This window comes from Haemaphysalis longicornis, unplaced genomic scaffold (assembly GCF_048455015.1).
Source record: "Haemaphysalis longicornis isolate Haplotype H1 unplaced genomic scaffold, Haemaphysalis longicornis Haplotype H1 scaffold_2, whole genome shotgun sequence".
Lineage (NCBI taxonomy): Eukaryota > Metazoa > Arthropoda > Arachnida > Ixodida > Ixodidae > Haemaphysalis > Haemaphysalis longicornis.
In genome coordinates this window covers 5,306,719-5,323,615 of record NW_027526295.1, presented here as the reverse complement: position 1 = coordinate 5,323,615, position 16,897 = coordinate 5,306,719, and the positions used below count along the sequence as shown (strand labels likewise).

The following is a 16,897-nucleotide window of genomic DNA, read 5'->3' as shown; positions in this document are numbered from 1 at the left end:
AGGGTCCGGCAATGTTCGTTAGCATCCACACCGTTAAGGTCCGCGAAATTGGTTGCAGAAAGCAGCTGTCAAACCATCGTAATCGACCTGTGTAGCGTAGCCATGAAAATTATCGCGGGTTATTCGGTTGCTATCGAGGCGATATAATAATGCTATTGGCAGGTGGTCGGCTACGGGATTGTCGTATGCTCCTGAAAGGGAACTAGCAGGTTTAAAGTTGCATAGGACATGATCCAAGCATGTGCAGGTGTCTGAAGTGATGCGAGTAGGATATGAAATGAGATTTTGGAACCCATAAGAATTTAACAAGGTTTGATAGCCATCACAGCTATCACATAACACATCGATGTTCACATCGCCTATAACTGCACTATTTTTATTGTTATAGATTAGGTAAGAAAAAACACTTTCAAGAGCCTTCAGAAACAGCTTGCGATGCGACTGCGGGTGTCTACCTTAAACGATATAATCGCTTTCTAAAAACAAAGATTCACGACTAGTAGCAGCTGTTAAGTTCGAACAGTATGTTTTTACAGCACCGCTGTCTATGGGGAAGATCCAGCAGATCGTCTCCGGTCACAGAGCGATGTAGACAAGAATCGCTAGAGAGTGTAGCGCCACGTTGCGGAGCCTACTCAAATCCCCGGGATTGTAACACTGCGCGCCACAGCCCCGGCGCATGGAAAAAATCATATCAAATTCAAAATGTCCTAGGTCCTTCGTCTTTTATACAAGACGGCTTATATTTCCTTTAAAAAAATAGCGCTAATCCACCCTGTGAACGTGATTGGAAAGCAAAGCTGTAAACTGCACCCATAACGATTACCCATGCGACGTCACTCCAATTCACTCACGTACGTGGCTCTACAAATACTGAAACCAGATAGAAGTGAAATTCCCTTTACCACACCCTCTATTACTTCAAAGAGATATTCTTGGTAAGGTTAAATTAATGCATGATGCATGAACCGTAGTTAGTTGAGTTGTATTGGTGTAGCACCTGAGTGGAAATTATTTTTCTTGTACAATTAAATCTAAAACCCGGTGTTAGACGATCTCATTTCTCCGTCTCTGCCATCGCCGCGGAGGCGACGAGATCGGCGGCAGAGACGAAGGAGGAGCCGAAGGAGGAGGAGGAGGAAATACTTCTATTCAGATTTCTGAACGGCCCAGAGGGCGGCCCAGCGGAGTGGTTCCTTCTTCGCTGTAGCCCATATTCAGTCCACGCCGCCTGTGCTCTGCCCACCAGCTGCAGCTGGGTAAGCAGAGAGAGGCTGGACAGCAGCATCTCCCATTGGTCTTTTTGGGTAGTTGACGGAAAGAGAGGAGGATACTCAGGGCTAACGTCACACACCCCGATTATGTGGCAGAGTGTTCCTACTTCTGAGCAAAATTTAAATTCTGCGCCGTAGCGATTCGGGTGCATTAAATGAAGACGCGTCGGGGGTGGGAAGGAGCCGGAGTGTATGAGCCGTAGGGTAGTTTGTTGTTCTATGGAAAGGTCAGGGTGGGGTGAAGCTAGGGTCCACCTCAGAAGGCGACAATTATGGGTTATGTCCCTGAACGGGACTAGCGGGTGACTGTCCTCGTGCAGCTCCATAGCACCGGGGGGGGGGGGGGCGTAAAGTGCCGCCTTCGAAGGCGTTTTAGTTGCCCTCCATGGAAGCGTGAGCGGGCGTGTCCAGGTGAGCTGAATGGAACCATTTGGGGAGTGGTTAGTGGTGTCCCTACCTGCACATGCAGTGCAGGTCGGGACACCAAACCCGACTGGTAATTCGTGTAGGCTTGTTGGGAATCGGTGACTACCTTACGAACCCCTGGTTTAGTGAGAGCCAACGCGATGGCTGCCTCTTCTGCTGCCGTCATGTCCTCGATCTTGAGTGAGGCAGCAGAGGACTAAGAAGTCGTCCATGTACCAGAACAGCGCTAGGACACTCATCTTCCAGGATGTCTCGAACCTTCCGGTTGTATGCTGCCATAAAGATGTCGCTTAGGTATGGCGCCACACGGGATCCAATACAGACGCCGCTCGACTGGATAAAGCGCTCATCTTCACAGCACAGGATCGTTGATTGCAAGTACGCGTCCAGTAGCTCCAAGAAGGTGTCACTGAAAATACCAGCCCTGTTTTGGAATGCTGCCGCGCCTTGTTCTTCTATCATCGTGCGGAGAATTGGCATGAGCTCTTCTTGCGGTATGGAGAAATACATGTCCTTCACATCGATGGAAAACCCCGATACGACGTCGGCCCCCCTGTCGTTCAGAAAGGCGATTACCTCCTCAGAGTTCCGTATGCTGTACGGGGACAACTACATCGTAGGAATTCCGACAGGTGGGCTTGCCATGTTCCCTGTTGTGAGATTATGGTGCGGAAAGGCACATCCAACTTGTGTGTCTTTGTGGAGACAAATACCATTAAGGAGGCCTGCTTCCCTGCTCGGATCTTCACACCCCATGTTCCCCAGGTTGGCTTTGCTAAGTATCGAGAGCGCCGACACTTTTGCTTTTTTCACCCTGCGCTCCTCCACGCCTCTAAGGTTCTCGTAAATAGCGGCGCTGGCTTTGCTTCGACTGACTTGACCTACTGATTTGACTCTCATCAAATCCGTAAAAAATCCTCTTCACGGATTTTCTGAGAGTCAAGTCAGTAAGCCATACCGCCTTCAAAGCATGGCTAAACCTGGTGAGGTATTCCACCGAGATGATGTAGACCAAATAGTTTGTTCTGGTGCTGAAGGACTACGTCTCAAAACACGTGAGTATGGGGCCACCAAAGACGCCGAAGACGCCGTTCCAGGACTGCGGAGATGTGGAAATCTCGACAAGGGCAACGGCAGTCCTGCAACGCGGTCCGAATTCCGCGATTCAACCGAGGCTACAGAAGGTCGACAAAGTAGCGCTGATTCGAAATGTGGCAAGCAGAGCAAAGAGCGAAGAAGCTCCACGAATTATAAGCGAAGGAAGGGATTACCTAATGCGGGAATGGGGCTTCGGACCTACCATGTGAACTACGAACAAAACGGCTTAAGCTGTGTACCTATGACAAGGAAGGGGACTTCCTGGTTTTTGACTCCAGCTCGTACCGAAGCAAAGCCAGCGCCGCTATTGCCGAGAAACTCAGAGCTGCGAAGAAGCGCAGAGTGAAAAAAGGAAAAGCGTCGGCGCTCTAGATACTTAGCAAAGCCAACCTGGAGTACTTAGGTGCGAAGATCCGAGTAGCCAAGTGTCTCCACAAAGACACACAAGTTGGATGTGCCTTTCCGCACCATAATCTCACAGAAGAGAACATGGCAAGCACACCTGTCGGGATTCTTGGCGAGGCAGGTGGCTCAGTTGAGGGTGGAAGCCCCATACAGCGTACGGACCCCTTAGGAGTTAATCGCCTTTCTTAACGACAAGGGTGCCGACGTCGTATCGGGGTTTTCCATCATGACATAGCGACACAATTCCGCCTCACACGCGGTGTATATATCCCTGCTCACGTCAGTCTCGACAACGTGCAAGAACGCACGTGGCACCTTCTGCAGACAGGTAGCCTCCTCTGTCGCGCGCTGCTCCATCGCATTCACCCATCTTTATTTCCTTCCCCGAACTGCCCATCATGCGGCATTCCAGCCACCTTAGCCCACACCATGTGGGCTTGTCCCAATGATCGTTTTCCCTCCATCACCTGCGACGAGCACTAAGAGAGGGCGCTGGGAAGCTCAGATCCGGAGGTTCAAGCCTCCCTGATGAATCGGGCTGCCATTGTCGCCGCCAGGCTAAAGCCAGCGGCCAACACGTCCCCTTAATAGAGCTTGGCTCAATAAAGTTTACCCCCCCCCTCTCTCTCTCACTCTAGTTTCTTGCAATAGGTGGGTCAAAGGTTTTAGAGAAGAAATTTGGTACAGGAGGGGAGACGAGAAGGACATCTACCGAGTTTTTTTTTGCGTTTGGCTTCTTCTGGCGTCATCAGTAAAGTGAATTCTTACATCTTCTGTGGCTATGGGGCCACCAAAGACGCCGAAGATGCCGCAACAGGTCTATGAAGTGGAAATAGCGACAGGGGCTACGGCAGTCCTGCAACGCGGTCCGAAGTGCGTGACTCAACCGAGTTCCAAATGCTTGACATCATAGGTTTATAAGGTTGGATAAAAAGCACTCCCTACGTTGTTTGTACGTTGTTTGTGCAGGAGAGACTAGGTGGTCTGTTTCTTGCAATAGTACACATTAGTGACGGTCGCTAACAATAATAATGTAATAAAATTGTGATTGCTAGTACGTTATAATTCCACTGAGCGTAGAGAATGACTGTTGTTAGAGGGTGCTATGATTGTGCTGGTGGGGCAGGAGAGGAGCAGGGAACGACAGAATGATGATGCAGATGTCACAGTTCAAGGTCGTGCTGTGGTCTGTGCAAGGCTGTAGAAAAAAATGGGAGGGGGAGTGTTATTGTGTCGATGTTGGTAATAAGAAAGGGCTGACATTTTTTCCTGTTTCAACATCGGTGTCGCCGCTGCTATATATTGAACTGGGCAAAGAAAGATCCCACCGTAAACGCCTTCATTTTCGGTTGTATAGTGTTTCATTTATTTTTTATTTTCTATTCGTGAAGCAAGATTTTAATGAACAGTAAAAAAAATCATTCGATGTTTGTTTGTCATAAAATGCGAAACCCTCATTCAAAGACTGCGCGGATTCGCGTCAGCAGTGTTACTGCATAATAATACGAGAACAAATTCTTAGCTCAATTCAATTTCGTTGAAGACATCGATGCCTTTTGCGTAAAAAATTATTTATAGGACTACAAGAGGAATTTAGTAGCGTTCTCTTCCTGTATACGCAGACATCGAAATAAACCTTGTGATGCACTAGAAGAAGTAATGTAGTGCACAGGGGGATCTAAACATTCAGCATGTTTTGTGCAATTTCTCACCTTTTACCAGCATATTTGCACCCGTTGTTTTAATACACAAACTGTGGTGAACACCCTAATCGGCCATAAATACCAATCAGAACCCTTCCCGGCTTCTATTGCATCCTGTTAAACGGCTGTTTACACCCTTTATTTTGAAGCACCCTTATATTAGGGTGCCGGAGCTAAATTATAGTGCTTAATAGGTGCAAAAGAGTGTGTGACATCTCTAATGCACCCTTTCCGCACCCGTAAGGGTGCAAAAATGTTTAGTGTGTGCAGCAGAGGTAAAGAAGCACAAGGACTACACAAGCGCTTTGTCCCGTGTACTCACTTGTCCTTGTTACTGTAGCGCTTTTCCCACCATGAACACAAGGCCTACGCCTCACTTCCAGCCTTGGCCAAGGCAGACACCGCGCGCATTCATGACGATTCCGGCCAAGGCCACCATTGAGGACCAAGCCGGTCCCCGTTCTTACTTGCTCAGGGCTGAAGATGGACGCAGCCTAATAAATAAACAGGCAGCACATCCTCAAAACAAAGGAAACGTTCAGGCTGCGAGACGTGGACGGTCCACCAGCCAGACTCAGCAAGAGCAAGCGGGGCCGAGCATCCAGAGGTGAAGCCACCAGACAACAATGTTCCGGCAGCATCAAATACTGTTCCGCAGCCGAGTGTGATGCAAGCCCAAGCACCCGAGCAAAACGACGACCAGGCAAACGACGGACCAGCTGGGACGAGTGACGACACGGGATAGCGGATTTGGAAATCTACTCGCATCAAGCGCCAGCCAACGAAGCTCTCATACACAAAGGAACTTCACCAAATTGCGTGGTTTCTTTCCTTTTTAGGGGCGAAGCTCCTTAGGGCGTGGGTCTGTCCATCCTCGACGTATGTATGTAGCCACCTCTAGTTTAGTTCTTGGATTGTTTACTAGATGGCGTGGCTACCTCTAGTTTAGTTCTTGGATTGTTCACTAGATGGCGGTACTTGTATATGATGAAAAGATGCGCTTGGATTGTTTACTAGATGGCGTGGCTACCTCTAGTTTAGTTCTTGGATTGTTTACTAGATCGCGGGGAGCGTTGTAATAAAATCCGTTCGCTGTTGGCGCGCGCTCGGAGTCGCCCGATGGATAAGGCTGCAGATGTGCGAGCCCGCGAGGCAGAAGCGCTCCGTGAAGCTGCGCGACGCCGCCGCCAAGATCCTGCCGTACGAGAGCGGGAGGCCGAAGCGTGTCGTCTGGCTGCGCGACGACGCCGCCAAGATCCCAGCGTTCGAGAACGAGAGGCCCAAGCGTCATGGCCACGGCGCGAGGACCCTGCCGTACGCGAAGCGGCACGGCTGCGGCGCGAAGAGGATCTCCAAAACGTCAGAGAACGGGAAGCGGCGAGAAAGCGCGCGTATCGGCAGGCAGACCCCGATGCAGTGAGAGCTCGTGAGGCGTCTGCAAAACGCATCAGGCGAGCTCAGCCCCAAGGTGCCGACGCGCGGTTTAAGCGAGACTTTCTAGACGTTACGTTCGGACACAGATGTAGTGGGCGAACTTTCACTGAAGAGTCACGGTTTTACCGATGATTTCCCCTCAGGAGCTTCGCCCACTCATCATCATTCACCCCGTGGATATGCTGTGAATTTTTTTTTTGCTTGAATTTCTTGTTGCAATTGCTGCTTTGTGTTTATAACAGCCGTTTACCCTAAGGAGAGATGATGTATTGTTATGTGGTCTGGCGACTCTGGCCAGACCGGTCGGTATAAAGAGGAGACCGCGCCAAAAACAGCAGCTTTGCCGTGTCGGCCACCCGTGGTCTGTCGTCAATCGAAACAGCCGGAACGCGCGCGCGTCCACCTGAGAACGGATGGCTGCCTTACGTAAAACTCGCTGTCCATATTTCGAGTGCCAGGTGTGACATGGATCCGGCGGTGAAATTTCAAACTGCAGTTTTTGAACCACGAAATATTGTGATTCAAGTTGAGAGATAGGGCTATGGCGCCTCCTCCACTGTCTCCGGGAGGGTGGATTGAACGGTGACCGAACTGAAAAGTTCCTTGTGAAGGTTCGTGGCTGCAATCATGGCAGCGCCGTGTTGTCTGTACTCTGCTGCGTCCACATACGCGGCCGTGAGGTTGTTGCCACGTATTTTATGAAGTGTCTCCACTCGCTTTAGTCATTTATTGGAGCGGTACGGGGGGTGAATATTGCGTGCTTACGATTTAATTGATACAGTGTAGTTTATAAAATGTACATGGTGCGAAACACACACACGAACGAGCGTGCGCACGCACGCACGCACAAACCTGACACGTACAAAAAGATGCGGGGACGTCTCAAATCTTGTCATTTGAAAACACAATAGCTCACTTGCGTTAACCGTTATTTTATGTTTTACTCCCCAGGTGACCGAGGCTCTGCCAGCGCAGTCATCCATCATCCTGCCATTTTTCCTGCTCTCGCTGGTAACGCTGCCTTACAGCGTGGAGGAACTGCTAGCGGTTAGTATGCGGTGCACAATCGTATCTTGGTCATGCTGCCCGTTTTCAGCTGTGGTGGTGTTAGGGGCGAAGCACCTTAGGTGCCCGGGCTGTCGGCGTCTTTTGTCACCGTCTTCTCCTGTCGTCACGCTAATTCAAGTTGTCAAACGATGGTCAAAAAGGAAGTGTGCAATGAATAAAACCGGTTCAAAATAAACTAATATATTTAAACTAATTTGAAACACAGGAGTAACCACATTTTATTGCACAAATAGAAATTTGTTGAATTCCTTCTCAAAATTGGTTTCAAACGCCAGGTTTTCCCTTGTAAAGCATATATCTTGGCATGATGCGTCGTGTGACAGGAAGACAACTTACGGCCGGTATGTCTCATTTGATTGCTTGAATCTGGTTCAACACAAGAGAGGGCGCCACCGCCTCAGCAAGCGCAGGATTGCTCCTGCCACCGGCGCTTCTCTGGCGCCCAATAAGCGCGCTCCGCGTGACAAGAGAGAGGCAACGGCGCTAGGTGGCTCCAGAAACGCTGTTTTCTGCGATGGACGGTTGACTATTAGCAGTGATTTTGCTTTGGGAAACGCACACTACATGCTTCGCTCGTCCCCAGCTTGGAAGTCGCATTTAAGCCGGTTTTTACAGAGGCATCTCGGTAGCCTTAACATCGACGACCCATTTATCACCAAGAATTCACTTGAAGTAGTAGAATATATTAAGAATGACGCCTCGGTGGGGTTTGCCTTTTCTCTTGACGTTGAAGATTTATTCTATTCTTTGCCGCACTCGGAACTTTTTGCGTCTGTTAGGCAATGCATTGATGTAAACGGCGTGTAAAGTTCCATAATTCTTGTGGTATGTCGGTGGACTGTTTTATGCGGTTGTTGGAGTTTTGTCTGGACGCAACATTTGTTTCTTTCGAAGGACGCACGCATATTGTGAAACAAGGTATATGTATCGGGTCATGCGTTGCGCCAGTTTTATGCAATATTTTTCTTGCTAGTGTCCACCGGGACTTGGTGTTAAGTTTTGACAAAGATGTTGTACTGCGTGTGTTTAGATATGTCGACGATTTTTTAGTGGTTCTGAGAAAACAGTGTTCACCTAACTACATTGCAACCGCAGAAGTGATTTTAGAGAATTTTAGCCGCCATGGGAAGGGTCTTGAAATTTACACAGGAGGTTCCCAGTGATGACACCCTGCAGTTTTTAGATAATTTTAATTTTTCATCCGACCATGTTTATTGGGTATATCGCCCGCGTGCCCGTAAACAGCTTCTGCCATTTTAATCATCTTATTCAAAGGCTGTTAAAATGGCCATAGCATATCTGGTTTTAGAATCTGCACTGAAGACGTCCTGTGCACATGCTGTTCAAGAGCGCTTTGACTCTCAACTGAAGAGACTTCTGCCCGTCGGTTACCCGAACCATGTCTTGTTGGGTGTTGCCGAAGCCTTGCTGCCGAAAGCCAAAGGCCAAGTAGGGGCGAAGCGGCCAGAACAACCTAAGGCGAACCCTGTTGTTCTGCCCTATATACATAGAGTTACGCACAACCTGAAGAAACTGGCAGAACGGCACAAGTGCCGGTGGTGTTTTCTGCTCCACAAAAACTTAGCCGCCTGCGTGCGCAAATTTCCGGCAAGCCCAAACCGAAGAAGTGCGAAAAAAAGCATGCCAAGCGCTTTGTGCCCTGTGACGTCGGGGTAGTCAACGAGATACCGCTTTCATGCGGGGATGCCTACATCGGCCAGACGGGCAGACGTGTGAATGACTGGGCACGCGAGCATAGGTCTTACGCGCGCGCATTTAGCCACGCACTGCCAAGATTGCAGGCCTGTCACTCCTGTGGAAAAATGCAGGCCTTTCTTTGAGTAGATTAGAATTCTCGGCAGGAGTGATGATACAGTGAAGAGGGAGCTCAGTGATGATACAGTGAAGAGGGAGCTCTTGGAAGCGCTTTATATTAAGCAGAAAGAGGACAAGTGCGTCAGCGATACATCTGTGTTTTTGCGTGCCAGCGAGTTTGAATTTTCGAAAAAGTCACTTTGATCATGTTTTCTGGTTGATGCGTTCCATGTAGTGTACCGAAGTGGGCGAGCGCATGCTCCTGATGATTCATGTATAAATATGAGAAGATGCCTCAATAAATGTTAGTTGCAAGTGAGCCCTTGTCCCGTCGTCCTTCTTTACTGTCGTTGTCCAAGTCGCGCTCTATTTTTCTAATCATTATTTTTGTTGTGTTTTAGCATCGGGTCGATGTACTCTTAGAGGGGGTGTAATGCCGCAAACCATGTATGGGTTTGTTTATTTATTGTTTGCTTTTACTGCCCGGCCACGCCCGGCTGCGTAATCTGTGTCCCACGCGAAGCGCGTCTTCCATTCTTTATTTTTATGCCGCACGGGCTATCTCATTCAGATAAGCAGGCTGTTTTGTCTTAACGTCACAAGCCCAGGATAATAATCTCTGATCTACAATGTTCTGGATGTAAATCGACGGTTCCAGAAACACTCGCGCCGAAAGATAAAAGTCTGCAAAGCAGACCCCGCGGCATTCGAATCGTCGGCGCTCGCCTTCGCACGTCACTTTGTTGACTGCTGCTTCGCGCCTTCGCACGTCACTTCGTTGACTGCTGCTTCGCCACCTGTATTCCAGTTGTTAGGGTTCGCTCCAATAAACTTGTTTTCCTTGAAGACAACTGCATCGTCTTTGGCCTCATGACAATATTCTTGGACGTCGGCGTTTTGGTCGTCGTCTTGTACGTGCGGAAACATTATTAGCCTAAGCATGACAGTAGTTACGTACTACGTACTGTTCGGCACGTTGTCGCCCTTGTGGGGTCACTGCAGTTATGCGTTCGACATTTGGCGGGATTACGCATTGTTTTTACAGTGATATAAACAGCCACCAATGAAGCAAAACCACCCATTGTATCGCTACCTATAAGTGAGAAGTTGAGTTTTGAACAGAGCCCGTGACTGTATTAAGATATGTCCTTTTCAGGCCAGGTTGTGGTGAGTGCAGCCACGCACCCGTGATGAAGCCCCAGGGTGAATTAATAAAGAAACGACGGTCACAGCCACAGCGTGAAATGTGAATGAAATGCAATGCTACGGACCCTGTGTTCCTGTTGTGAAATTAAAGCTACAGTATTTTCTCGTGGTGCAAGCAGCCCGCCGTCCTGACAGATATGGCGGCGGCTTTGGTCGTGCTGTGCACCGAGAGGACCACGGCCGTGGACCAGATAGCTTTGAAGCTGACCCTGTTCATCGGCACCCGCATGCGTGCGCTGGTCCTCTTCTCCGCCGTGGCGGCCATCGCTTGCACCATCCTGCTAGACGCCAGTGCCTCCATTGTCGTGGTTGGCTCGCTGCTGGGGGCCTTCGTGCGCGCAATCCAGGAAGACATCGTCCAGGTACGCGAGCGAAGCATGGCTGTTGTACGGTGTCGCATGTCTGACCTGTTTCCATAAGTAGATATTGCCCGAGGTAAAAAATAAAGTTACGCCTTACGTTAACTACGTTTGTGTGATGATCCGTCAGGGAGTTTGGGAGACAATGCCATCTAAGAAATAAAGTGAGGTTGATTGTGCTGACAAAGATAGGAAAGCACACAGTGTTTGGTCACTTCTCATCAATGTGGGCCCGAACGAACACCAACAGTCAGATCTCCCAGACACCCCCGCCTCCGATAAAGACACCCTTTAAAGCGACTATGCCGAGGTGCCGCATTAGCAGCTGATTGCGGTAATTTTACGTACATTATGCTCATGACTAACTTCTTTCAGATAACCTCGCCCGACGCTGTATTTCAGCGTTTAAGGGTATTTCAGCGCTGTATTTCTCGAAGTCTTCCGTGGTCCAAATGACGGGAAAGGTGCATCTACGCTTGTTCCATTTCAAATGAACCATTTCTCGGTGATCCCCTGTGTAATCGGACTTTCCGTTGAAAAGCCGCATGTCCTTGGCTATTTGAGGTGAAATACAGAAAAGGCCCCAGTGTTTGATTAAAACAAAAAAGAGGTTGTTTTTCACAGTTAACCACAGATGTGGCTGGGGATCTGCAGCCTTTCATTGAAGTGTCACTTGGGATAAATCCCTTCCCACTCCGGTAACCAAGAGTAGGGACTCCATAGTGTATTGCAAGTGCGAAGTTCAAAGAACGATTTTGAGAAGCCAGCTCTTCCTTCTGCACTCAGTTCAGGACATCCAGTTACAATGGCTTTCACTCTGTGGACGTGCCCACCTTGCTTGATGTGGGACATGTTTGTCGCACGTTAAGGATGCACGCACTGACACTTAATTGTCGGGGATACTATCGTGCATGTGGTGCATTCGTGAGGCCCGTTGCCTGGTAAAGTGGTCTCTGAGGATCAGCTGGTTGCAGAAAACTTAATGAAAGCAAGTGTTGCCGACGACCATCACCAAGCTTAATTAATGGTCCTACCAGGAACCAAGTGCCATCTACCGAGCCAGCCACCTCAGCTTCGCCTGCCGCACCTAAGAATGCGCACCTTCTCGCATGACTGCTTCTCTTAGTGGAACCAAGCAGCAAATGCGTGTCCTCAGCAAGCATGTGCTTGCTCGAGGTGAACGTGTTGCTAGAGGCACTGTGGTGACCCTAAGAATGACGCAAAGCTGAGGAAGGAGTGAGTGAGGCTCGGTCTCGTAGCCGCAGTCCATTGGCATGGTCACTGCCCTTTTGTGTACCAGCTTAGAGGCGGAGAAAGTTCTACTGCCCGGTTTATTCGGCTCCCAAAGAAGCTTCCATTTTCATGGTCACTGCCCTTCTATGTGCCGGCTTAGAGGAGGACAAAGTTCTACTGCCCGGGTTATTCGGCTCCCAAAGATGCTTCAATTGCTGAAAAATTACAAATTGCAAAACGCATTTCATTGCTCGCGCCATTTCGTGATGTTTCACGTGGTGCAAGCGAGTGCGGTGGGGTCTAACAGGAAAAGAAAATTTAACGAGCGAACCATCGCGGCCGAAGGAGCCACTTGTGGCGCACTCGACGCATACGTCAAAACAACTTGCCCGCCTGGACTTCCGTTGCTTGCCTTTCTCTGTGCGTCAATCGTGGTGCCGCACGGGACGTGAGATGGCGGTTAAACAATGTGAATGTACCACGCGGCCTTCTAGATGCGACGCATCTCTTTCACCCGCCTTGTCCCTCCGGCGTAGTCCGGCGGCGTCCGCATCCCTCCCCCATTCTTCTCGCCGCACCACCTGCGCGCTAGCGCCGCTCTCACCGCAGCGCCATCTGCGTGTTAGCGCTCGGCTGCGGTCGCTCCGTCGCCGTGCCAGCTGCGCGTGTGTGCGGGTTAACACATGCCCATGCGCTGCTCTGCGCTGCTCTCTCTCATTCCCCTCACCGTACATATAAACGCGGTAACTGCGCCGCTCCGCTCAGTCATTCCGCCGGCGCTCCTCCGATGACATCCTCCGGTGACCGCCGATGATTTGAAATGGAGACTAACAGGCCTGATATAGCGATGGTCGGCGCAACCGTAACAAGCACGGGCCACCCCGATAAAACATTTACACCACCTTCCCGCAAGGGGAACCATGGGGTAGATGCGACGCATCGGGGATGAACATGCTGCGCAAATAGGACACACAACAACAGCAATCCACACGCTAACATAACGGAAACGGAACGGCAACCCCCGATGCGTCGCATCTACCCCATAGTCCCTTCGCGGGAAGATTGTGTAATTTTTAACTTTACCTACAAGACGTCAGCGCAACCACAGCGCGAACGACGACAGTGCCGCTCTTTTGATTTGCGTTATCGTTATGGATAGTCGGATTTTAGTCGCCTCGATGCACTCGGCATAACAGTGTGGCGCCGTCTGTTGGTTAAGCTTGTAACAGCGTGCAAATCTGAATTATTGTGGCCCACTATGTCGGCACAGCTACTTGAGTCTGTCAGTTTTGTCAGTTCTCCATCGCGATCTCTATCTCCATCGCAAATTCTCCGCCAGTTTTCCGCCAGTTCTCCATCATAAGTGTGAGCTGCTTCTCCAAGCAGCTGACACTTGCGTCTGCACCTTCACAAATTGTTAGCAGACACGGGATTCTTTGGGTAACCTTTTGTGATGATATGAACAGGACATGCCATGTGCTGTCTCTAGTGAAACGTTTATCTGCCTCGGAGCGCTAGCCAGATGTCATTTTTTCCCAGCAAAAGCCTAGCTGCAAGTTTATCATGCCCTGTTCGCTTCGCATGCCAGTTACTGCACATTTGTTTAGGGCACGACTACAGCTAAAATGTGAACGCAATTCGCCTCTTGCAAAACAAAGCACTGCCTAGTATTCCCAGTATTGCGTAGTTTGTGCACACGACAAAGCATTCATTGATTGATTGATTGATTGATTGTAGGGTTTAACGCGCCGACGCAACGCAGCCGATGAGGCGCGCCGTAGTGGAGGGCTCCGGATTAATTTTGACCACCTGGGGATCTTTAACGTGCGCCGAAATCTCGTACACACGGGCGTTTTTGCTTTTCGCCTCCATCAGAAAAGCGGCCGCCGCGACCGGGAATCGACCCCGCGACCTCGTGCTCAGCAGCGCAACACACGACAAAGCAGCTGTTTAGAAGTTATAACATAATACCCCTTCCGTGAACATACGAGTCTGTCTGCTTTATTCTTTTTTGTTCTCAAACCAGAGCTTCAAATCATTTTGCACCCAGTATCAGGTTTATCCAGAACTCTTACACATGTCTTACAAATGAACACTGTCTTGTACTACGCCGACGCACTGACTGTGCACTGCAATCACTCGCATACAAATGACCTGTTCTGCTTAATACGTGTGAACAAAAAGGTGTTGATAGTGGAAGTGTTACCCGGAAACAGCTGGTGGAATGCTTTTTAGACAACCCGTTGTGAACAAATCATTTGTACAAATGTTTTTTCCTGGCTCAGTGTCGGTTTTTATATATGGGCGTACGATTTCATGCTGCTTTTTTATCGCAAGTACTTTAGGTTGTAAATAGGCCATTTTATGCAGTACTTTTTATTCGGATAACGCTGCTGTCTCCAAGGGTCGTCAGGCACCCTCAAGCAGTACGCAACTGCTTTTCGCCTGATGTAACCCCAACCTTGACTTGAAACAAAAAACCTTTGATTTAATTTGATATGGTAAAACTTATTGCGGCATCTGTTGAATGTTTTGTAAAGCGGGTTGTCCATGTGCCAAAAGTGTGCCTAGAGCTTTTGCGAACACCCAAACCTGTACTAACCAACACCTCCGCGCAAGTGTGAAATGAAAACCGTGCATTACATGACACAAATGTCATTTTGACTGTTTTACAAGCACCATGTCAGGGGGTCTCGCCGGAGCAAGTATACGCACGACGAGACTGCCGCGCTGGCGCGTCAGTCGCATCGTACTGGCTGGCCTCAGCTGGATTGCCTAAAGTTTGCAGTATAATATTACCTTTCAACGTGAGCTAACATTACCTGGCCTCACCAAACATAACCTAATGCAACCTAGCCTAACCTACCCAACCCAGCCCAACGACACAGAACACAACCTATAATAAACTTAATTCAACCTATTCTGGAAGTCCTGTGCGTCTATCTTGATACAATAATAACCTGAATAAAAAAGCATTAACAAATCACCATGACTGAAAACTTCGAAAATTCTGATATCTGAAATAAACAACAACAAAAAACTTAAGCCAAACTTAAACCGGCGATCGATTGCCTCTTGTTCGTCGTAAGGGTAGCAGTTGCTTACTGTTATTTACGGGAGCAAACAAGTCCCTTCACTCTGGCGCAAGGCAAGAAGATTTTTGAAAAATAGCGCACACACTACATACCCAGTGCGGGGTTGAATTATCGCTAGTGATAATACCGTATAGCCCCCTTATAGAGAACCCCGTTTTAACGAAATAACCGGCTATAAACAACAAATTCATTTGTGTACATAGATTTTGTGTGCAGATATAGCGAAAAGCGGATATAACGAAGTCATTTCAGTTTGCTGATGTGTGTGTTATTTGCGGGCCTGACTCTACCAACAATGTAAGCACAGTCCAACAGCTGGAGCTCGCCGTCGCATTTCGTCGTGAAGCGAACGCAACCACAACACACACACAGCTTCGGCCGCCGGCCTGGGTGCACAATTCGTTCTGGCAGAGAGCGCTGCGTGAAGGAGCAAGACGGTTGTTCTAGCAGACGCAAGTTACTGCTCACAGAAGAACGGAACAGTGGAAGGCCGACGTGCTACTTGCCGCCAAGACGTCATCAAGGAGATAACGGGCATGTGACTACACCTAACCTGCAATAACCACCACAACCGCCACTGGCGCCGCGGCTTGGCAGCTTGGGAATATTGGCACGGCTTAAATTATACCTTGTAGGGATTCTCGCCTGTGAAGTCTTGCGTCGCTCCGTTTAAAATAACGCGTGCCACCTATCCTGCCATCTGCGAACGAACGGGGGAAGACAGTGAAGAGCGGATTGAAGAGCGGTGTGAAGAGGGAGGGCGTGTCACTCCCGATGTACGCTAAGCAAGCGCAGCGGCGATTGTCAGCGGTGGGAGTCGCCAGTCTGGAGTGCCACCACCATGGACGCCACCCAGTATAGTCCAACCGTCACCAGCCACCTTGAGGAGCGCGCACGACAGCAAACGGACTGCCGTTCGTCCGGCTGTGCCCCGGAAATTGAAGTGCTATGGCGAAGGCATCCCCTGTGCCGTTTATGTTTCTTTTCTGCTGCTTAAGTAAATTCCCTGTTCCCTCGTGCAACGTTCTGGGCGGTAGTGTTTCTACAAAGGCAGTCACCTGAACCCCTTCGTTAGGCAGGACTGCCTGTAACCTGTACATTGTGGGCGTGTTCTTACTTGCATTAAGGAATAGAATAGAATAACGCGCCGCCGTTATTCTAACTGTTCTCGCGCAGCACCGGACTGTTTTGCCGTGAGACTCAACCCCCAACGGGTTCGAGAGCGAGCCACGACTGTCGCCGCGCGTGTACGTCGTCAGTCACTTCACAGGGAAGCGATATCTTCCATAGTAAATGGGTATATTACGCGGACAACCACGTCACAAGCACTACGCTGCACTATGCCCTTACACCCTGGGGCGTAGACCCGCCAGCGTGTGCCCACCCCGTGTTCGCGCAGCAGTTAGCGTCCGCCTGCGTTGGCCGGCCGCGACGCTCGCTGAGGTAGGGGAAGAGAGCTCTCTGTGGCCGCGATAAATTTCAAGCCACTGGGCTCAGCCGGGCGGCAACGGCGATCGCATGCTGACCTTAGACGGCGAAGCCGTCACCACGCGGACGTGGGCAACCCTGCCGTTGGAACGGGGAACGCCCGGACGCACTGATGCAGTTGAGGCATGCGCAAATCGACATAGTTGGTGCCGGGACCCAAAATTGAGTTGAACACCTGCTAATGCAAGGAAGGCCACAAGTTGCCGAAAGGAATTTACATACCGTGCGAGCGCTGCGAGTCCCAAGAGCAGTATCTCCCGGAGTCTCTCGCGCGCCACGTGTCGCCCCTCGGG

The 16,897-nt window shown here is 49.8% G+C and overlaps 1 protein-coding gene across 1 annotated transcript in view; it reads left to right on the top strand.

Annotated features, from left to right (window-relative positions):
- The first annotated feature begins 10,566 nt into the window (after window positions 1-10,566).
- The window catches only part of LOC144166950 (uncharacterized), a 65,123-nt gene continuing 58,792 nt past the window's right edge, over window positions 10,567-16,897 (top strand). The window contains exon 1 of the mRNA XM_077696385.1: window positions 10,567-10,791. Within this exon, the coding sequence (XP_077552511.1) occupies window positions 10,567-10,791 (225 nt within the window). The remainder of the gene's footprint in view (window positions 10,792-16,897) is intronic.